Source organism: Magallana gigas, chromosome 3, assembly GCF_963853765.1.
Source record: "Magallana gigas chromosome 3, xbMagGiga1.1, whole genome shotgun sequence".
Classification (NCBI taxonomy): domain Eukaryota; kingdom Metazoa; phylum Mollusca; class Bivalvia; order Ostreida; family Ostreidae; genus Magallana; species Magallana gigas.
In genome coordinates this window covers 19,317,513-19,341,781 of record NC_088855.1, presented here as the reverse complement: position 1 = coordinate 19,341,781, position 24,269 = coordinate 19,317,513, and the positions used below count along the sequence as shown (strand labels likewise).

The window sequence follows — 24,269 nt, the reverse complement described above, 5'->3', positions numbered from 1 at the left end:
GGTTTGCTTATTTATATTTAAATATTTAATCGTACGATGGCTTAAAATTATATAAATATATGTAATAAGGAATCATTCTTTGAATATTATGAGGTGATAATTTCGGTCGGGGCGTGATCAAATCTATCATCACGCCCCAACCAAAATTATCACCTCATAATACTCAAAGAATGATTCCTTATTCCTTATTTAAGACCAGCAGCAACACTATGATGTCTTTTATCGACTGTCAGATGACCATGGTCAATGAACAGGATGGCAACATCTTGTTCTCTCCATTGATCCCCCCCATCACTGGATCTTCGGCAACACAACTGTACAGTGAAATGAAAAACAAACGTAACACAGAATGTTTATTATTAATTTATTTCTCCCATGACACATTTCAATTTGATCACGGTTAAGGGCATATTGTTATCGGCCTTTTTTATTGTCAATTCTTTTAAAGAGAATGATGATCCAGCATACCTATGATTTGTACATGAAAACAATGGACCTCAGCTTTCACACTTAAGGAGAACCATTTTATTTGTTATATGGAACAACCAACCTATACCCTCCATCCAAAATGATGACCCTGTTTTCTCTATAGAACTGTGTTTTCCTTTAACCTGATCATCATTTTAGATGAATTTTCTGAGATTTACGCATATGTTGATTGTTCCGGGCGAAGAATACTATAAAAATAAGGTCAAAGAAATCCCATGTAGACCATGGGGGAAAATGACATATTGCAGCTTACTGATGTTCATTTACAACAAAATTCAAAAAACAAAAATCACTGTTGAGTTCTCAGCATTCACAAAAATATGAAAAACAAAATACAAAAGGAGTAATTATGTATATAAAAAGAAAGGAACATGTATTAAGTTTAGGATTTTCCACCATCATTTACTGCACAAATCTTTGACAAACTTTTGCATAACTTGAGACCATCTTCTTTACCACACAATACTATTATCATATCAATGGACAAAGATCAACACAAGGAAGATTCCAGACACAGTTTTCATAAAATCAACCCATTTCAAGTGAACTATTAACCCAGTTTTAAACTCAAGCTATTTCTAAAATTACATGTATGAGGAAAAATCGGCATGAATCTTTTGTGTTCAATTCTGCTTCTGTTTTACAAAGCTTATAAATACATGATCTTATATATATGATTAAAAACTCTAAAAAGGGTTAAGTTTCATTTTGAATGGAAAGTTTTGTTCACAAGTTGGAAAACTGTAGCAGTGGATATAAAAACTGGAGGTGTTTGATTGACATCCATTCCCATCCGGAAATGCACCATGGAAAACATGCACCATTGCAGATTCACTAAACAATTGTAGTGATCCCCATCACATTTTGAAAGCACTAAATTGTTTTACACAAGTTTATAATACAATCTACCTAAACTGTCAAAATAAAGTCGTTGAAACAAATGTTCTAGGATAAAAAGTACCACCATCAGCATGTAGAAAATGGGTCAATTAACCCTCTTTAACATGAAACACTCTCTTCAAAGAGGGGCAGGAGGAATGTCCTTTTTTTCCCTAGGTTTTCAAACACGTTTCTTTTAAATTAAACACAAAAATGCTTTCAAAAATATCGGCTGTACAAAGATCTAGGTAAGTATATTTTTTATCATCAAATTCCCAGTCCTGGAGATTATCAAGTACAAACTGTAGCCTGAACATAGTAAGACGTCAGTAGAAAGTCAGAGGCTGGGCTAGGACTGTGCAGTGGTGGAGCTGGCGGGAAGCGGTGACATGGTGGGGGTTAATGCCGGCGAGCTGCTCACCGCCGCGGCGACAGACGAGCTGTTAATGGCTGCACCTGTTCAGAGTAAAAGGCAGAAGATAGTCAAGAAGAGGTACAAAGCCACACTAATACATAGCATGCATATAAATAAACAATTTTACCCAACCTGCTAAACTTTGGATTCAAAAAGAGTTCACAAATTTTACACTAGAAGATATTAAGGGACAATCAGAATAATTTTTCAGAAGATTTAATTTTTTAACCCAAAAAATTAAGCTTTTTGAATATTTTGCTCCTCCAATAAATTTATTCTTATCAAATTTTCCATTCCTTTAGAAAATCCTTTAAAGCTCTGATTTATCATTTACTATACACACACTCAACCAGAAAAGTTATAAATTAACTTGCACAAAGATGTTAATACTGTGCTGCAAATTACTGCAGAGTTAAGATTCAAATAATATTGCTAAGCGCTTGACAGTTTTTCCTCAAATGAAATACAATACACGTGAAAAAACACAGTGAAAATTTAATATTTTTGAAAAGAAAGGTTGAACATTGAAGAAAGAAAAGTGAACATTTGCCTACAAACTACACAAACCCTAGCATGCAATACATGTATCTGAAGTAGAACCAAAAGAAGAGAGCATCAGAGAGTCAGAGGGAATAAGCAGTCTTACAATGATCACAGATTTTGTTTTAATGCAAGCTACACATAGTGTTTGGAAAAGTTAAGACTATGAAAGCAAATGGAACTAAATTGACGTTGATTGTTGCAAGAAATGCATATTTTTCTAAGCAAAACTAAAATTTGAAAGCCAAGAGCTATATCAGGTGCAAATTGTGCTTTGGAAAGGAATGTATCCTTTTTAATCTTGTCAGTGTCTCCACATAGGTCTGAAAATTTTCTCCATAAAACAAAATTGTGACAAGTCCAAGGAAAGTTGGTGCACGTCAAAAAAAAAAAATAAAAAAAAAATAAAGATCAGTTTTCTATAAAGACCAGTGGCATTGAAATTTTATTAAATAAAGGCACTCAACAGGACAAACATCTTGTAAATTGCTCATCACCATTCAAATACACATGCTACGTCAAAGTCCAAATCTTAACTGTCAAGTTTGGCAAAAGTGTAATTTTTGGGGTGAAAGTTTTTCAGATTTCCTTACGTCATACAAAAATGGTCTCAATAACTAACATCTCAAATCATAACAAATACAGAAACCAGAGACAGAATTCTGAAAATTTTGAGATGAATGCAACAGAAGACGACAAGGAGACATGCGTAATCTTCCTACTGGGTTGACAGGAGCGGTCTGTGTATGTAATAGTGCTAACAACAATAACTACTCTATCGCTGTCTCTAGCGCTGTTTTGTGTTGTCCGTACCTCCTCCCATTTGCCCTGCATTTGACATGGGTGTAGGAGACTGTCCAGACATTGATGACATCCTCCCTTGTTCTTTCACTATTGGGTCTGAAAAAGTAAAAACATTTTTCTTAACTTTTTATTGTCTTTTCTTTTTTCATTTACTGACGTGATCTTTAAGGTAACTCCGTACCTATAAAATCATGGGTTTAAAGTTAAAAACTTAACTTTTTTGAAACTTATTGGACTTGAATTTCATCAAAAAATAAATAAAATATATATGTATCCATACTATTTAAGATGTAAGGTAATAAAAACCAAAGGCTAAAATTATCATCTGAAAATCCCGCTTTTATTGTTTAAAAATTAAATATAAGTGGATGGATACTTGTTTGTCTATTTAAATCTTATTGCTTACTTTGTTAGAAAACTAAAATTAATTAAAAAAAAGAAAAAAATTGTTTACATTTGAAAAATTATAGCATTTAGATATATCACTTAGAGAAATGTAGAAAAGAGTTATTTCCCTTTGTCATTATTGAATTATGTCGAATATAAGGATGAAAAACGCTTATTAAATATCTCCAAGTAAACAATGATTTGAGTTTTTGATGTGCACCTATGATAACATAAAAATTACAAATCTACTTACAAGAATTTTAATGAATTCATGGTTTATGTAAAATGTATGACGTCACAGGAGGGTGGATTTTTACTTTAAGGAGGCAGAAATGAAAATGATTGTCCATGGTACAATGCGCCAAATTTTATTAAGCTTTAATCATTTTAATTTAATGTCACCAAATTTGTGCAGGTATATTTATCCAACATTTTTTTCTCTTTAGTAAATGTAAAATACAATTTAGAGAATGTTGTCTAAAACATCATCAAAGAACAGATAAACCAAACCAAAATTTTTTTTGTCTCCATTACATTTGGATTCAGTCTTTTATCCCTGTGTTAATTTGCTTGAAAGCAATTGAAAATCTCTTGTTGTTCACTCTAAAATGATAAAACTTATCAACTAATGTCTATAAAAACTTGAAGCAACTCACAAAAGTATGCATGATCCATGGCTTCCTTTGCAGTGAGACGTTCTTGATGATCATATCGTAAAAGTCTGTCTAGAAAATCTAAGGCCTCTGGGCTTACTAGATGTTGATTTTCATTGTGTACAAATCTTTCCCACCGTTTTCTTGAATGTCTAAAATTTTACGAAAACATAACAGAATAATTTTTTTTATACTACAAATTCATTCTCATTCAAAAATTGTAAATGAAGACAATCTTTTTTCTTTCAAACGATGACTTTTTAAAAAATAGTTCAAAGCCAACACTGTGGAATCATTAAAATTCGTGGTATTACTGGGTAGCCCTCCCCCATGAGTTTACATCCTCGACCAAAACAAATTTTGATAAAGTTAGTTCTCTAACTAAAACTGAAAACTGGCACATCCACAAAATGACATCCCCACAAATAAGCAAATATCTCATTCTCCACGAAAATTGGCCCCTACGAATTTAAATGATTCCACAGTATTCCTCATTATTGATCTTAGATGTAAGGCAATGAAAATATTTATTTACTAGAAGAAAGAGATGCTTACCTGCCCAGTATATCATTGAACCTGTGGTCTAGATCTATTTGGTAATTCTGTATGTATAAATAGAGTTCATCTGTACCTAGAACTTTTGCTATCCGCACCAGCTGGAAAAAAATTCAGTTTCTTTACGATTAATTCTTAACATGATACAAACATCCAGCATGTTGAATTAATATTTAAAAAAAAAATGGATTTATTAATTGCAAACAAATGGGGAAAAATCATGTATTCAGTGTCATTTCTAAGGTATCATTCCTTTTAAAAATTGAGGGTGCAGACAAAGGGGAATACATGTATATTGTTAAATGCTAAAATATACGAATGTTTCTTCTAATTTAGGTTTTACTGCATCAACAAAACTTGCCATTAGATTTTATGAATTACCTGATCATAATTGTCATGCCCATGAAAAAATGGCTCTTTCCTGAATATCATACTAGCAAACATACATCCCAAACTCCACATGTCTAAAGAGTAATCATACATCTGTAACAAAAAAAATTACCAGAGTTAATGAATTCAACACTTTACATTTTTGTTTCTGCAATAATCAAGTTAGTTACAATTGAAACTCACACATGTTAGCAATAATAATTAATGTGGTCCACAGTGTTTATATCAATAAAGAAAAATTCATCCTTACCTGAAAATCTAATAAAAGTTCTGGCCCTTTGAAGTACCTTGAGGCAACTCTAACATTGTATTCCATTCCTGGATGGTAAAATTCTGCTAAACCCCAATCTATTAATCTTAACTGAAAAATTATAGCAATACATCATCACAAAATTAAACAGTCGTATTTTCTGAATATCCAATTGGAAATACTCAATTTTAACGAAAAACTTTTGTAATTGTAATGAGTAACAGGAACATTTTCGATCAATAATATGGACCATAACATCTAGAACTGGATGCTAGTCTTATTTTTCTTCTTCCAAAAATTAATATACATTTCTCTTTTACATTGGCATATCTGTTCAATACAAATTATACATGTTGTATTTTTTTTAACTTCAAACAAAGAGAAATGGCTTTGGTACCTTTCTATTTTCATGATCTATCATGACGTTGTGTGGTTTGACGTCTCGATGCATGATCCCCATGCTATGGCAGTAATTTAATGCCTGTAAGAGGAAACATAGGTTACATGGTATTGTCAATCTATAAGCAAATTTTCCCTGCACATTTAATATTCAATGACTCAAAGTTCAGCAACTTATATTTGGGATATTTTTTATTCAGAAATTTGTCTCTGGTATTTTATATACAATTTTCAAGTTGCTATATCTATTTTGGAAAATGATTTTTTTTTCATACTCTTATTTTGAGAAATAAGAAAATTTAACAAATTCTTAAACATACCTTGAGTAACTCGTACAGATAGAACCTAATGTCATAGTCTGTAAATGTTTGATACAGGGTCTGAAAACAGATATAATTTACTGATTTACTGACAAAGACAAGTACATGCAATTGAAATATATCAAAGCTGTCAAAAACACCATGATAAACTATTTACACACATTGGTACAGGACAGCTCATGACCAGAGTCTAAAGTCTCCTTCTAAAATATAGATTTATTAGACACTTCTGCATATTTTCTGCTCAGTGGACTGAATTGAGTTTGGTATAAGCTACCAAAATAAGTTCTGAAGTTTAAACGTCAATTAAATGTTCATTGTAACCTTTAAGACAATGCTGAGAAATTTCAAGAATTTCATTCTAAACATTCTAGATTACATTTTGTCCATTTTTATTCAAAATTTGACTACACGTTTTCAAACTAACTTCCGATATAGCGAAGTACATTGAAGCGTATAATAGGGGTTAACTCCAGAAAAGTTTCTACATAATGTTTTGACTGAACTTTGTCCAATCAGATCGTAGCTGGGCGGAGTTAAGACATTGCTGCTCGTGACTTGAATGAGAGAGAGGGACAGACAGAGACAGACACAGAGAGAGAGAGAGACAGAGAACTGAGTAAATTATAAGTGTTGCCGGTGAAGAAATATCGATATAAAAATTACATGTATATCCTATATTGGTATAACTTTAAAGGGTTTTAAAGAACGATTGAAAATTTCTTTGGCCGTCGACAACAGTGTCTTCATACATGTACATTTGTATAAGAATGACGTAAATAACCAACTTAATTTCCTGGCATGCTGTCCGAGAATACGGGCATTAAATATTTTGAAATGCGAACGAATGATAATTTATGAATTTAGATGTAGTGAAAAGAAAAGGCAATGCAGGCAGATGCTTAGTGGAAAAATAAAACAATGGTGGACAAATTTGTCCTTAAGTAAAGAATGTTTCACACAGTAACCATGAAGAAAGTTTTTATACAAAGTAAATTTACAACCTATATTTAATTCCAGTAAGATTCGGCATACTTTGATTAGAGTACTACCGTTAATATTTGTAATGAAAACAGTTTCTTAAATATTCAGTGATTGGGAGGGACCTGCGCCACGCACCAGTCGCATTTTAGAGAAAAATGGCGTATTAAATCAATTACTCTAAGCGCCGAAGTCCGCATTCAAATTTCTCATCGGTAATAAAAGTTTTAGCGATGTCCGCTGGAAATTTACTCTGTACGACTTACCGAATCGTCTTTTAACACATTCGTTTTAAAACATTAAATTTCATTGGTCCTGTTTGGTAAAACAGAAATAAACAACCAATAAAAACGTTTCCACTCATTTATGCGTGGTAGATCATTCCAGAATTTCCTCCGAAGAGAAGTTGAAGTCGCCGAGTATTCTGAGTTCTCAATTATGTAAACTAACCCCAAATGCAGTAAAATGATGATTATCTAATTGAAAAGACGTTTTCACAGCCTCAATTAATCCCTGTTGAGATTATTAAAACTCACGACTGTCTTACCATGTTTATCGTTACTGTAGGGGTTATAAATACGGGTGATGCAACCACACTGTGCATTGAAAATTACAACCGATGTTTATTTATTTAAGTGTCGATACTACAATTAGTTGTAACTTGTAATTAGTTAATAACTCGCAAAATTAATGTTTAAATAATAAGAAAAATTGTTTCCCTACAGTTATCTTCAAAGTTTGAAAGATTCTCTACATAACGGTAATAATTGGGTCAAAGGGTTTGACTAATACCTCCAAAAAACACAGAAGTACAGAGACTGATTTTATTTATCATTTAGCAAACACCATTACAAAAATTGCATCAGTGAAATGTATAAACACATCAAATGAATGAAATTTAACCAATTGGTTAAGTTTTTAAATTTTATAGAAATGGTTTTGCTCTAGGTTGGTCCTTGATGATATGGCCCCAATGAATAAATAGATGGCCCTTTCATTATGAAAATGGCCCATTAAAATTAATAACTCTAGGGCCATAGTCCCATTGACATTTTTGGCCTTCCAAATCACTGAATATTCGTACAGTCTTTGATGTTTGACATTACCTCATCCCATTATCTGTATATAGACATCGTTGTTCCCCGGTTAATGAATTTCAAAACATTTCAAAGTTACATAAATTTATAAGATAAACTAAACCTTGATTTGTCACTTTATAACTGCTGATACAGCCTACTCCGGACATATTGAAATTCAGGGGACCATGCAAATTATTTCAATATATTCGTATTTCAATATAAGCGAAATTGACTGACGTGAAGCCGCCATTTTTGAAAGTTCAATCCCGATGTAAGCATAGAAAACCAAACCCGAACAAATTATTAGATCATCATTTATCTATTACAATAAACGGATTACATGGAACGTTAGTCCTTGAAAATTTGATTAAAATTATATCCGAAAGTTTTGTAAGTTTCGTTTTGTTACTATCTTAAACCTCATCATAATCTCGGATGGCATTCTCTTACGTTTTAGAAAAACGTTAGAGAAAAATCACCACACTCAAACGCTTCAAATATTGCTGAACGCTGCTTGTATATCATCGTAAGTGTACATGCGATAATCTCAAAATCCTTAGCTATTTCGAATTCAGGCTTTGTTCTTTCATCAATAGCCATAACTAGTTTGTATTTAGCGTCCGGAGATAAGGTATTTCTTTTCCATTGGGGTTTCCATAATACGTCTAGCCTCAACATCCGTATTCGTAAAAACAAAAAATTAAACAGTGAATAAATTTTACTTCTTAATAAAAGTATAAAAACACACATGAAGAGAACTTATCAATTCACACCTTTGTATATCAACCGGTCAGTCTGGCATAATTACTGTCACCAACCGTGACGACAGCCGCCAGGGAGAACTTCAATATAACTGTTATAAAAACAACTAATTATCACCTTTGGGGACCGATCAGTGGCTTCAATATAAGCGATATTTCAAAATAACCGATTTCATTATATCCGTGAAATCAGTGCAAAGAATATGAGAGGCAAAAACTGGGGATTTATTTCTATTTCAAAATAAGCGGAATTTCAAATTAAGCGAGTTCAATATAAGTGGAGTAAGCTGTAGATAGTTCGCTCATTTGCGTCATCTATAATTTACTCCATTAACTCTCTCTCTCTCAAATTAGGTAACGAGCGGTAATGTCTCAACTCCAACTTCTACCATCTGATTGGACAAAGGTCCATCAAAAATTACGTAACTTTTCTGGAGTTAACGCATATCAATCGCTTCTATGTACTTTGCTGTCAGTTTCTCCAATAAATATCAATGAACTTTGCATACAAAATGGAGGTTGATGGTGCTATTTCAGTATATGTACATAAAATTTAATTACAAGATCTCTCAACATTATCAATGTCCTCTTTTGTTTGTTACTTTACATTGAAGTCTGAAAGAACTAGAAGTACTGTAGTCAGTAAGCTACAAAGATATTCTTATTAATATGTCTTGACCATGACCCTAACCAGCTGAAAATGGGTCAAGGCCATAACAATTTTCATGTGTTAAAGCAATTTTTGGGTCAAGTATTAGCTTCTTCTCTTTTTTAATTATCAAAATATGACCAGGAGAGGAATTATGCATTTTCCCCTCAAAATGACCTTGAACTTATCAAAATGGCCTTCTAAATAAAGTTTATGACACATCCTTATGCCATAAGTAACAAAGTATGCTGCATTAATTAGTTAATGACTGCATTCAAATTGGATACTTTCATTGTCTGTATCCTTTACCCCGGTTAAGGTCATGACACACCCTTCGGTCTTTATCAAACTATGTGCGCAATATAATTTTTAAACCATTCTCCATTACAATAATATTTCCCAAACAATTTGGCACTAACAGACACAGTAATAAAACTTTATCCCCCTCCACCTTCAAAAAAGAAACTGAGGGGGTACGAAAGTCAATACGTAGTATGTTTTTAAGGTTTAAAGCATTTATTTCATCAAACTATGGGTATGCTGTAAAATGATCTGCAAGATTTGCTTTGGTTAACAACTAATTTGGTTTTTCCTATGAACAAAACAGTTCAATTAGCTGATTCATAATTCATAGATTACCTTGAAGTCTGTGTTATTAACATGCTCAAAGATAAGAGCTGGTGTTCTTGACTGAAAAAAAATAGAAATAAAAGATAATTGCACATTCAGATCATAATACTATTTATCACTCATTTAGTCACTACAAACATGATGCTATTCAGCTTTAAATAGGTAATCAAAGACAATTTCCACCAAAAACAGGACATATTCACTTAACTAGATTGCTATAAATCTCAACTAAGGACAACCCTGAACTTTTAATATGCAATATATGACAATAGAAAACCAGGGTCAAACAACAGTAATTGAACAACAAGAACAGACAAGCATAAATTGTGAATCAAAGTATATTTTAATAATACAAATGCCTAATATACTTTAAATGACACTATGTGCTGTATGATATAAGATGTGTACGACCCTGGACAACTTAACATCAACAACAATACACAAGTAGTCATAGCCTGTTATAAATATTGCTCAAGGAAGCGCAAACTAAGTGAATAGACAATTTCTACCATTGTATGCATTCTAAAATTACACACGCGTAACATGATCACAGTGAAGGATTTAAATGACCAGACAAATAAGATCATTATTTCATTGCTCAATGCAAGACTTTAATGATCGGGGGGTACCTACCACAGGATCTTTCACGATGGCCAGCAGAGAAATGATGTTTGTTCCCCCACGTAAATTTTCTAAAATCTTTATTTCTCTCTTGATTTTCTTCTTTTTGACTGGCTGCAAAATGTGAAACAAAACTTGTTGACATACATGTTGATGTTCAAATTTGGTAATAAATGATGAACTATAAGCACACTAAAACAGTTTTAAGTAAACAACTTTACTATAAATAAGTAAAAATAAATACTTAGCTATACATCATTGAGATGGTGACCATCTCAAAGGGTCCCACTTACCGGTAAGTAACGGAAAATCGGATAAAATCATTTCAGAGAATTTTGCTTTGACACTGATCTATGACTTAGAAATTTTCAGGTTGGCATAGAACTTGAAGTCAAGTGCATTACTCCTTACTAACAGACTTTCTGGGATTTAGTATGAGCAAAATTAAGCCAAAGGGAAATAATTTGTAGTCTAAATCTGAATTTTAAGGAGATCTGCTATGAACTTCACATTTGACCTTAAAACTTGGTTTAAGGCTGCTGCACTCCTTTTGCCCAAAAGCTGTTTATGTAAAGAATGAGCCAGATAGGGCTAAGGAGAGAGAAAATATGCTCTGAGTTTTTTTTCCTGCGAGGTCTAATTTGACCTTGACCCTTGATCATCATTCAAGGTAACTGCATACCCTTTGCTTTGACCAAAGGCACTCTATGGGTGAATTATGAGCCAGATTAGAGCAAGGGGAGGAAATATATGATCCGTACAGAGATTTTCCACTTAATTCTGCTATGACCTTAACCTTAGACCAAGAAACTTGGTTCAAGTTCACTGCACATCCTTAACCCAAAGGCACTCTGTAGATGAAGTATAAGCAAGATTGGGTCAAGGGGAGAGAAGATATGCTTCAAACAAGTGATCTTGAACAGACAAATGGACAAAAGGATGGACAGACTGATCACTATAGGGTGCCAGAAGAGCAGGGCCCTAATTATTCATCATAATTGTATCATTTTAAAATTCACCAATTAATCAAAAAGATCCAATACCAAAATGATAAATTCCTCAATCTGAACCAAGTCCTCTTGCAATCAATGCAATAACAGCCCTAAGGCTAGAAAATTAAAGAAATAAGTACAAGTTTTATCAAACATTTTGTATGCTATAAATCCAAAGGTTTTTTTCAAGTATGGAACAGAGCCACAATGGTCTGTAAACCAATTTTCCACAAAGAGATACAGCTGTTCTTTACATGATACATTTGCTGTAAACACTTCCAATGACATTATCTATGCTGTAGACCAGGGGCTGTGTTCAAGATCGTAGCAGCTAGCCTAGCCGCTAGGTTGTAGATATCTAAGTCTATTGAATGGACTGCTAGGTCTCTGATTTGAATTTGAAGATAGCCAAAGACGAATTACATCTACCTAATCTGTTAATTTCAAGCAGAAATATACATGTTAAAATTTATCATAACTTACAGGATGAACAAAATATCACTAAATAAAAAGATTTCATGTCTGTTACAAGTGGTAACTAAGGTAGCCATCTTGAATTTGATGCTTAGCATAACATATTTAGGCTACGAATATTTACGTAGCAGCTAGGCTAGCTTACCATTCAACTATGTAGCCCTTGTTAGCAGCTACCATCTTGAACGCAGCCCATGATTCATGATATTGGAGGTGAATTTAAATGATGAAAGAATCGACCGTACATACCTTCAAAATTTTAATGACACATTTTTCATTGTTTGTGATGTTGACTGCTTCAAACACTTCACTGTATTTCCCTCTTCCTAATTTTCTGGCTATCTGGTAATCATCTTGTTGACTGAAATAAATCAAATTATAATAATCATCATTTTTGGCAGTAATGCCCATTATTTCATATATATCTAAATTTGATTAAAGAAGATTCTTCCTCATTGAAATTTGTGTTATACATCAGAATAAAGCATATACATAGTATAAAGCCTTTGAGCAGACAACTCTTTAAATTCTCTTTTGTAATTAAAGTAGTTTCAAAGCATCTGTACTTCACTTTTGAGGGCTGGTGTTTGCATAGCCAAATATATAATGCTAATCGTTTTAGTACTCAAACACATTACAATACTTTTTTATAGGAAAATAACCTTTTTCATGTCAATTTAAACCCGACATAAAATTTGGTGGAATGACTATATATAATCATTTCTGCGAGGAAAAATTAGGAATTAACCCTGTCTAAAGTCTATACATATGAAGGCTATCTTTACAGGCTTGTTGCAATTTATTGGTGTTTATTTAACTGATACAGAGTTTGGCAGAGCATCAGAATCCCACAGTCTTGCTTGTCATATATTGTGACTCACTAGAAGCAAGAGCAGCAAGACCAACCATCGGTTGTGACTTTGTAAATTTTTCTAGGAAGAGCAATGCCCACCACAACCACTCTTAAAATCAACTAAAAACAGTTTTGTTGTATGCGAAGTGGAAATTAATACTTAAGATGAAGTACAAGGATATGATCATCCAAAGATGCATCATCTTTTTGCACCAGCAATGCTTACTTTATCCCTCCTCCTCTCCCCCCCCCCCCCCTCCCCGGGAGGCCGAGCAACATTTGTGATGACCAGCACAAGTCTATGATAAAAATAGTCATGATTTACAAATCCTAAAACACGCCACAGCCTGAGAAGAACTCTTTGTTTTTGTAGACTATTTCAAAGTAATGGCTTAACATTAAATTCATCTTATTGCATGCTCTGAGTCTTTGGTGAACTTATTTGGGTCATTCCAGTAGATTATTTTTTCAGCATGTGTAGTACGTGTGTATTTCTTTGTTGTGCATAAACAACTGATTCATGTTTTAGGGGTAGTCTGCTGTCCAAAATTTCACCAAAATCAGAGAAGTAAATGAAATTACTTAATTTATTGTGTATGTTTAGCTATTCATACTCACCCCCATTCAACAACATGTGCCTCGTAGTCCCAATACTCTTTTGATCTGTGCGCATTTACATCTGCATAGACCCGTGCTCTACTTTCAACAGGCATGATTGGGTATGTCTATGCCCGTGGACGACGAACTAGAATCTCTATAACCCAGAAAGAACTATAACATATACCACATTGACTTCGCCTTTCTCCTTTGGGTACGAATAAATAACTAGACAATAGTAACAAACCAGCCGAAACAGGCAGTTATCGTGGCCGTTCAATGGCCGAGAAAACGAGAGTTAATTCTGTCGATTATATCTTTTTACACTTGCAAACGATGGCAGAATGTAACATACTACTTAATATGAACTTAATAGTGTTAAGCTCAGCACATTCGACGTACTATATAAAAACCACATTACGACATTCCCCACCAATTTCAATATCACGTCTCTACTTTTTTCTTCTCTTATTCTCAAAATGGCTGCCGGTATGGTGACCCGCGAAATCAAAACGAGACGCGATAGGTTGTTTCCCTTAGCACATGCTGAGTTTCTCCAAAGACGAGTCTAAGTAGGCATATTTAGAAATAAATAGTTAATCGCATGAAAATATGATAATCATTTCTAATAATTGTTATTATATATTTTGTAAAAAAAAATATTTTAAATTTAATTCATAAAAGATTGATCTTCCCAAAAAGATGATTTTACAAGTCCAATATAATATACTTAGGCCTATGCGCCTATATAGTTATGTTTTCTCTTCATACTTTTTTAAAGAGAGAGAATAATATCATTGTATCATTAAAACAATATGTAGCTGTTGATCCTCTTAATCCTCCCCACCCCCATATAAAATATTTTCAGAAATATGAAGGGGGGTTGGGTGGACGTATTCGCCGGTAAAATTGGGGAATAAACAGATCAATTAAGAAGTAATCAAGATTTGCAATATCAAATTGTGTTTACTGAACTATATATTTTTCATATATATGTACATATCAGTAATTAATAACGGGGGAGGGGGGGGGGGGTTCGTACTTATAAAAGTCGGTAGAGTATATACAACCCATTCATAACTGAATATCACGCAGAAAATCAAGGTATGATTTATATAAATTTGTAAAACTATACACTGATGATTCTAATCTATCTGGGTTGCTCTGATCTCAAAATCAGCGATAGCAGCCAGTGAAACATTGGTCTGACTGACGCATTTCTGTTTTAACACACGAAGATCTCGATAAGATTAGGCGCCATTCCGCAAATAATCCTCAACAAGTTACACGTTTTTTGCACGCAACGGAGAAAACCCGCAGTATTTCACAGTCTAACAATATAAATCCAGCTTGACAGTAATTAGCAATGGACATGGCAAGGTTGCAGCGACGAAGTGGTTATTTTCTTGAACCCTGCTACCTAAACATAAACCTATGTAAGAACTTGAATAAATTGTACCGTTTGTTCGTCTGTCCGCTATTAATGTTAAATAGAAATTGCGCACATCTATACTAGTATATAATTCTACAAAGGAAAAAAAACCTCCTCAATGACTGGATAATATCTATAAGATCTGACTCGTTTCTATATGATCCAGGTTAATATGTCGCACTTTCTAGATATCTGTGCATATGTTAGATTTACCAAGATTGATATGATTAGATACTATATATGTACTATAGTACACATTTACCGGTTCTGTCTAATATAATCCGATATCACTTTTCATCAAAGGGGGTTATTTTTCTTACACTTGAAAAAAAAAGAAAGATTGAATTTTTGTATCTATGCAAATAACGTTTAGAACCTCGGTTTATATTTTGTCCTATTAATTGATTCCAGGAAGAGAGAACATAAAGAGATCAGATTTGTATACCCATACTTTATTTAATAAATAAATTATTATATTTATATAAAATTTTCTATAAAGTATACACGAAGAATAAAAAAATGTTATAACTTAAGACGTTTGTACTGAGTTACATTATATGTTCAACTAAAAATATATTCTTACAATTTTTATTACAAAGATGGTGCATGTAAATCGGAAAAATATTCAGGATACATTTCATAAGTTCATGAAATCATATGTTTAATTACCAGTGTGGGTGAAAAGAGAGGGGGTCACGTGGGGGCGAGGGTGCTATTGAAAAAACCAAGACAACAGTGTCCGACGGGCATTTCTCGAAATAAAATTGTTGATGATGCATATTCATAAAAAAAAATGTTTGGGTACAGAAGGCCAGGGACCTAAAAAGTAATCAATTTTTTTTGACAATTCATGACAATATTAAGTTGAATTTGTGGGTTAGATGTGCGTGCGGTTGGTGTCATATTTCTGATGGGGTTATACATTTGAAGGGTCAAGTCAAAGGTGTCTAACCAGAGAGAGAGAGAGAGAGAGAGAGAGAGAGAGAGAGAGAGAGAGAGAGAGAGAGAGAGAGAGAGAGAGAGAGAGAGAGAGAGAGATTCTCTTGGCACACATGTATTATACTGACTCAATGGCAAAACAGTTCATTTTTTTTTTTATCATGGACACATTTAGAATGTAATATTGCTGAAAAAGTTAACTCTGCCAGAAAGCTAAAGGTTATAGAAAGATGTTCTTGGCCTGAGAGAGAGAGAGAGAGAGAGAGAGAGAGAGAGAGAGAGAGAGAGAGAGAGAGAGAGAGAGAGAGAGATGAGGACGGAAGGAAGGGGTATGTTATATTTTGTTATCTTGTTCTTCAGACACACAAGAGCTAAATGTAACACATCATCCTGTCAACCAGATCGACATGTAGCAATTATTGTGCAATTTTAAATAGTTTTAAGAGAAAAGGGATACTTTCTCGAGCTCCACTTTTCTGGATCATTATGTAAATTTATACAGATAAAAGGCAAATAATTTGAAGATTGTTCACAACAACACATTAATCTTTAGAGCATTTTCTCTATCTTTCTTTTTTCTTGAAATACGACTCTGGACCCTTGGTTTTGAAATGTGCTGTTTATTCTAATCCGTATCGTAAACGAAGTGCAAAAGTTTTGCGTTCATTTGCAAGTGTTAGGCGTTTACTTGCGAAAGTTTTGCGTTATATTGCGAAAGAAATGCATCTATTTGTGGGAGTTTTGCGTTTAATCGCGAAAGTTTTGCTTAATAAATCGTGTGTTCTACTGGGAAAATAGTTACACATTTATTTCACGAAAGATTCGCGTTGTATTGCAAAAGTTATTTATTCGCGAAAATATTTTTAACTTCGGAATATAGCGAAATAGAGTTTTGTATAAAAATACGGTATTGAATATATTAAGATTTTGAAATTTTAGCGATAAAGTTGAATTCATTTGTGATGAAAGCCTTGAGGGAAAATTAAGTTTCTTACTAAGCTATCTTGTGTTAGATAAAAAAGTAACCACACTCTTAGTTAAATAATGGAAAAGTGTGTAACATAACATGCGCGGATCCAGAAAATTTTTCCAGGGGGGGGGTCCGAAGGATAATTGTGTTTGCCAGGGGGGGTCCGAGTCATATTTTCGCGATAATTTTACTATGTAAATTTAATAAATTTTCATTTTCCAGGGGGTGGGTCGGGACCCCCCCCCCCGACCCCCCCTCTAGATCCGCGCATGCATAATATGCGTTAAAGATATCGAGATTGGCGATTCAGCCAAGTTTTCGTAAAATCCTTTTTGGAAGCCTGCATTATTATATTGTGTATCGCCTATAAATTGCGTTTTTAATAGTTTTATAATTTCTTGTCAAAATGAATAAGAAATTAAAAAAAAGATGCATTTTGTATCCAATATTTTTACGTTTCGATAAATGATTCCATGAGGCATAAAAAAAATAAACCAGTTTTCTCACGACTTATTTCTTGATTGAGTTAGCTAACAACAAAGAGAACCCGGATGTTTCTATTAGCAACCCCATAAACGAAAATGGCGGAGTCACCAGCTACGATTGACGATGATAAGGACGTTGATGTGGATCCTCTGAATGATTATTCAGACGAACAATTATTCCATCATGTAGAGGAAACCATGTAAATATGATTTTTCAAAATTTTATTGATTTTGTTGCACTAGATCTCATGCAATTGATGACGAAAAACGTATTCAATCTGCATATGATACTGTTTGATGTTTATGCCCACATTCCGTAGCTGAAAATGAAGTGTTTAAATATATCGACGTACGATTAAGTTAAGTATATTGTACGTTGCATTTCTAATAAATGAATGTTAAATAGTTGTCACGGTTAATCGTGATAAACAATTTTTTACCAAATGGATGCATCAGTGTTAATAAAAATAAAGTATTTTACTCTTCAGTATACATGTATAAACAATCATGTTTGACATGCATACCCTCATTAAACAGTCTTTTCTAAAATCAACATCATACACTGTAGGTTTTTGCTCCATACAGAAGTTCACATGTCATTTAAGCATTTCAAAGGTTGGTCATGACACAGTCTGCATTATGTATTTAAATAGGATTAAAGAAATAAGTACAGACCAGATGGGGACCTGATCTGAGTCCCTTGAATTTCTAGTCAGGTGCTCTTCTATCTGAGCTATCTTGTGTAGTACCAGTAACATTAAAACTTCAATTTACCATGTAATACATTATAGTCCAATATATTTGGGGCTCAAAATTTTGAAATGACTTGAATCAATTATATGTTTCGTGGGGTTTTATTTTTTAAGGAAAGAAAATGAGGTCCTACAGACTGAGACTCAGATGTTTGAAAAGTACCTCAAAAGAAATGAGCCAAAAGATACCTTGGGTCTTCCAAGTGCGGGTTTATCTAGCGGAGTGGCCCAGTCCGGGTCACAGCAAGATGTGGGGCGAGGAGTCGGAAGAAAGCGGTCCAAATCTAGGACAAGTAACATCAACACTTCCCTCCGACTCACAACGGAACAGAAATGCGACATCGCACAAAAAGAAATCGATGATCTGAAGGATGAAATTGAACAGTTGAAAGAGAACTGTGAAAAAGTTCTAGACACATACAAGGTATATATATATGCTTTATGTAGCATATTTGTTTTAAATTTGTTTTAGAATATGTCCCTAATGAATTGTGTCAGACATAGAAGGGAAATTTGCTTGCTAGATGTATAGTTGTAACATGCAATGAATTGTGTCAGACATAGAAGGGAAATTTGCTTGCTAGATGTATAGTTGTAACATGCAATTAATTGCAAGTTATTATGCAATTAAAAGATTTACTACTAGTACCATACATGTAAATATGGGCATGTTAATACAGTAATTTTTTTTTCAACAGGCAATCATGGAGGAAGCTGATTTGAGGTTAGCAGAAACCAAAAAAGAAAGTTATGAATTTGAAAGAGATATTGTGAAGGGTGCTATGAATCCAAGGACTGGCAAAGTTATAGCTGAGAAAGTCACCAGATATCTGGATGAGAAAAACAGATCAAGGGTAGGTAACTAGTGACAGGTTTTACTCTGATCGAATCACATATAGACATTTGGTTACTGGTGCATTCAAAACGGTTAATATGTTACTTCAAAATTCAGAAAATTAAATTAAAATTATGTTTTGATGGTACATCTAAAATGTATAAGATGCTGAAGAATTACTATTAAGCATTGTGAATAATTGTGTAGCAAAATCTTGATACTATCAGAGATTTATCTGTATAATGACAATGATACAATCATGTATGATATTACAATGTTAATGCATGTCTTATTTCAGGACACCCTTATTGAGAAGCTACGGCTGAAAAATTCCACGTTGAAAGTACAGAAGAAAAAGCTGGACCTTCAGCTTAAACAGGTTTGAATTATGCACGTATTATAACTTCAATAAAAAGTTTATATCTTCTTTTTTTTTTTTAAATCAAAAAGTTTATCAAGAAAGCATAAAAATAACATACTGTATATACAGGTATAATATTTTATCTGGTGTTTGATTTTTTGTTCTAGAAAGAAGAAATGGGTGAAGTTTTGCACAAAGTGGACTTCGATCAGTTGGAGATAGAAAACAAACAGTATTTAGAAAAGATTGACCAGAGGAACACAGATTTATTGGCGCTGAAGCTGATGTCCACTAGAACCAATGGTGTTCTCATCAAATATAAGGTACAGCTTGTGTCTGAGAAAGAAAAAGCTTAAAAACCTTTTCTACTAGGCTATGGATTGTGAAACAATTTATACCCATATTATTTTGAAGATTGTTTTCATATAATGTTGAAATCTGCAAATTTTCTCACTTGATTCAACTCTTGTAGGTGTATTTTGACATGCCTCTGATTTTTTCTTTTTAGAAAAAGTTGCACACATTAACAAAAGAGTCAGAGAGGCTGAAATCAGAAATAGGATCTAGGAATGATTTGCTCTCTAGGATTGATTCAGAAACAGAAGTTGTTGAAGAGGTTCGTTTGCTAAAGAAAATTTTCATCAAAAAGAAGGGAGATAATTCATAGACAAATATCTAGTTGATGCATAATGATACAATGTTTTGCTATTTTTTCATGGGGCTCTTTACATTTTGCAGGAGAGGGCAAAGGCTGAGAAAATTAACAGGAAGTTGAGGCAACAGTTGGCAGATTTTCGCGTACCAGAAGTCATGGAATATGTCACAGAAAAAGCGGATCTGTATGAATTGCAAAAGAAAGTCAAGAGCTGGGAGAGGAAAGTTGAAATCGCTGAGGTAAAATGCTTGTCAAACAAAAATGATATTTTTGACCTGACACGAACATGATGTACAATGTATTAACATGAACTGCTACTGGATTCCTTTTGAATGGTTATAACAGTTGTGTGATTTTGAATTTGTATTTTTTTCATTTTTCAGATGTCCTTGAAGACACATCGAAAAACCTGGAACCAGATGCAAATGGGAAGTCAGATGGAAAACCAATGGCGGATGATGGAGGCTGCCATGTAATGTGGAAGTCGGTATAATTACCAAAAAACAATTATTTTTAAAAAAGCTGCTCATTCCAAGAATGAAAGAAGAGATTGAGAGAGAAAGAAAAATGAGATATATAATCCGATTCTCATATTCTTTCGGTATTTTTTTTTACTCATTCAATCTATTACAGTGTATGTTATATCAGTGCTGAAAATGCTGGAAACAAGTAGTTCCCCAAAAGATGTTTAACAGTATTCCATGGAGTTTAATATATTGTGTACATTTGAAACTATATTTGAACAATGATCATGTGTTGCACTTTATTTACTTTATAAATGTTGTGAAGTTTTGTTCTGTGATACATGAGAGCTCTGTTTACCCTATTATACTTAACCCCACAGCCATTTTATTTTTTTCGTTATAGTCTGTACTTAAATCAAATGTATAAACATGTCACTGGTTGGCTAATGAGTAAAATACTGGATTGATACTGTAAATATAGTGTTGTTATTACATGTACTGTTGATACGTTGAAACATATACTTAATTCTGATCAGTTTATATTTATAAAGTTGTACAGTCAAATATGCGTTGTTGTTTAATGCTGTCACAGGTCGGAAGATTGTTTAAAAAAAAAAAAAAACGAAGAAAAAAAACCATAACACACAAAAAATATAGGGTTATAGTCATTATTCAAAGTTTGACCTATCATTTACAAGATTAACACAAATCCACTTCTGACACATCAAGTCACTCATGACATACTCTGACTTGAAAGAATACATTTGTCCATGTACTGTAATTGAAATTATTATACTTTCATGTTAAATACTGAAATCTGATTGGTTTAGACACAGTTGGTAATCCGTTCTATTACTCTCAGCGTTAGCAACACACATGGCAACGAGTAACACCACGAATTGTAAAATGCGCGTCAATTATGCGCCTACGGTTCGCCGTATAATTCACTTTATTTCTATATAAAAGCAGTAAAATTTTCTTTAAAATTAATTAAGACATTCAGTATAATAAAATAAATAGAGCCTGTTTGGGAGGGTAACTGTTGAAATTGACACCCCTCTAAAACCATTGTCAACCTCCGCTTCGCATCGGTTGCCAATGGTTGTCTCGGGTGTCAATTTCAACAGTTACCCTCCCAAACAGGCACTATTTATATATTGTTGATCATTTTTCATCCCTTTGAGATATTTAAAGCTAAATTGAAGGGTCATGTCCTCTTACAAGGGGAGATAATTAAATACTATTTGCACCAGTTGTTGAAAAAATTCTTCTAAAAACCATTTGGCCAAAAAAGCTGCAACTTGTGTGAGTTCATGTATCCTCAGATTGTGTAAATTCAATTTTGTTCAAATCAAGTTCCCCAGGAGTAGGGGGGAGGTGCAATGGGTAGATGTAATCTTTATACAGGAATAAGTAGAGAAAGATTTTTTGTAAAATCATAAAACAGAACAGATACTGACTTTACAAGTAATAGACCCCTTCATGGTAACTGGGGTAGTGCATGCTTTTTTACAGGGCAAAATGCCATAGTTTGTTGAAATATAACATAACATCAATTGTTCTATTTATGTGATTTAATTTTATAAACTCTGGAAAAGTATATCAATTTGCCCTGCCAGAGAGAAGTAAAGCAGTTATCATGAAGGGGTCTATCAGGCTACATTGATTAAGTTAGCCCCCTTGGGACAAATATATTGCCTTCCAATTCATGCCAGACAATATCGTCTCTCATGGGCTAACATTATCAATCTTTTAATAAAGTACTAAAAGAGCTAAGCTAGCTTTGGAATATTTTTTAAGCATCGTTATCCACTTGTGTAATTGTTGATGAACGGAAACCATAACACTTTTGAAAAATCTACCTGGTATTTAAAAATTGTTGCATGTTAGATTCTGATGCAAGACAATAAATGTAATATTCTCATTTTACTTTAACATTAACACCCAAGCATTGAATTGTACGAATTATAACAAACAATATTTTATCAGTTCATAGTTTTATTCACTTTTATAATAGGCTTGAATATACAGAATCAGTGTAACATTTTATATATACATGAATCTATCAAACATATTTACAATTCTGCAGCTGTCAAAGTTGCAAAAACTTATTCAATGTGCATACCCGGTAGTAACCCCAGTAGTACATGAACCATGTATTTCGAAAAGAAATTGCCCCCATAGCACTTTAAAATCTTGAAGTTCTAATGAAATAAAAACCTAATGTTTATAAGCAACAAGAAAACAACAGTTTATGACTAACACTGCAAAATTTCTTGTCTACTATTATTTCTTCTATAACATGAATCATGAGATGAAACAAAAGGCGGCCATAAGCCTGTGAAATATTTAGGTAAATTATGGGAATACATTCTCTAAAACAATAAACTAAACCAGAAATTAAATGCTTGTTTTACCAATTTCATCTACATACATATATACATGTAGATGTACCGGTTTTACCATTAGATTATTTGTACAAGATTGATGATTCATACCAATATGTATTGAATGATTGTGAAAAGACAAATGTGAGCACATGCAAGAAATTTTCTTTTTATGCAGCTAGAATTCCATTTGCATTAAGAGTTTTGTGACAAAAAATAAAATGAAAGCTCCTGGATTTTTTAAAAAGCTTTTTCTGCTAACCTCTTTTTTTGCTACTAGTAGTTTTTCTGGGAAAAAAAGTCTAAATATGCAATGAAGTCTGTATTTTTACACTATATAAGCTCCAATAAGCTCCAAATTCAAATTGCTCACTATATAAAATTGTCAAAAACAATACAATTCAATGCCAGCTCCACACCATATCTTCAGCTTTTTATTTTTTCAAAAACAAATTGTACTTGCACACAAACTTTTCATGCTTCCAATGTTGAAAAGTTTCTCAAAGCATTTACAATTATATAATTTAAAATGTACATGAATAAGAAAAATCATAGCAAGCGTTAAGTTAATTAAAGTGTCAAAAATACAATACTGTACGGTACAATAAAATAATTAACATACTCCATTAAGTGTTTTTTAAAAATCACCATTATTTTACAATTTAAAGTAAAATAAATCTTCTTAATTATTAAAAGCATCAAAATAATGAGAATAATAATTTAAAAGTATTCTCTTAAAAAAATTAAAATGTCTGTAAAAACGGCAATGAGGTATATGCATTTCAATGGTTAACTCTCATGAGAAGGAAAGTTTGCATCAAAAAGACAGTCTCGCATGTGCACAATGACCACAGTGCCAATGCACTAAAATTCCTCCATATCATAAATACTCATTATAATCAAACAACAAGAAAGCAAATCTTTAAGCCTTTTGGTGGTAACCAAACAGAGATAATTTCACTAAAACATGCTACATTGTTTCTTATATTGATTATAACAAAGGCTGAAATTACCATCTCAAAAGTTTAAAAGAGCCAATCAGAATTCCTAAAAACAACAGAAAATTCAGAGATTTGGCTTATTGTAAGTAAGGGTAGGTAAGTGGCCGTTGGTTTTTGATGATGCAACTTAAAATAACAATGTAAGTGCCCTTTGTTAAGGTAAAAAATTTCCATAGATCTGTTTATCCTTAAAATTTAAACTTTTTGTGTGTTTGTGTGCACATGCAGTGAAAAAAAACTTGTATGCATGCAAATACGTTTTTTTTAAAA

The 24,269-nt window shown here is 33.1% G+C and overlaps 2 protein-coding genes across 4 annotated transcripts; one reads left to right on the top strand and one right to left on the bottom strand.

The window, feature by feature from the left end:
- Positions 1 to 350: 350 nt before the first annotated feature.
- On the bottom strand, positions 351 to 14,267 carry LOC105332856 (casein kinase II subunit alpha). 3 transcript variants are annotated; one of them, XM_066078784.1, is made up of 14 exons: positions 14,121 to 14,267; positions 13,740 to 13,875; positions 12,518 to 12,629; positions 10,815 to 10,916; positions 10,191 to 10,241; positions 6,243 to 6,284; positions 6,082 to 6,141; positions 5,760 to 5,843; positions 5,363 to 5,473; positions 5,104 to 5,205; positions 4,723 to 4,823; positions 4,171 to 4,319; positions 3,137 to 3,223; positions 351 to 1,824 (listed from the first exon to the last, which is right to left on the bottom strand). In XM_066078784.1, the coding sequence occupies exons 2-14, from the start codon at positions 13,832 to 13,834 to the stop codon at positions 1,718 to 1,720; spliced, it is 1,203 nt and encodes a 400-aa protein (XP_065934856.1). In that variant the 5' UTR covers positions 13,835 to 13,875; positions 14,121 to 14,267; the 3' UTR covers positions 351 to 1,717. The 3 variants fall into 3 exon arrangements, with proteins under 3 accessions (XP_065934856.1, XP_065934858.1, XP_065934857.1); XM_066078786.1 differs by having other exon boundaries at positions 3,098 to 3,223; positions 13,740 to 14,228; XM_066078785.1 differs by lacking the exon at positions 6,243 to 6,284 and having other exon boundaries at positions 13,740 to 14,227.
- Positions 14,268 to 17,587: 3,320 nt separating this feature from the next.
- On the top strand, positions 17,588 to 20,654 carry LOC136273685 (cilia- and flagella-associated protein 263-like). Its single transcript, XM_066078782.1, has 8 exons — positions 17,588 to 17,744; positions 18,411 to 18,720; positions 18,995 to 19,150; positions 19,430 to 19,510; positions 19,660 to 19,815; positions 20,001 to 20,108; positions 20,231 to 20,386; positions 20,531 to 20,654. The coding sequence occupies exons 1-8, from the start codon at positions 17,641 to 17,643 to the stop codon at positions 20,621 to 20,623; spliced, it is 1,164 nt and encodes a 387-aa protein (XP_065934854.1). The 5' UTR covers positions 17,588 to 17,640; the 3' UTR covers positions 20,624 to 20,654.
- Positions 20,655 to 24,269: the final 3,615 nt, after the last annotated feature.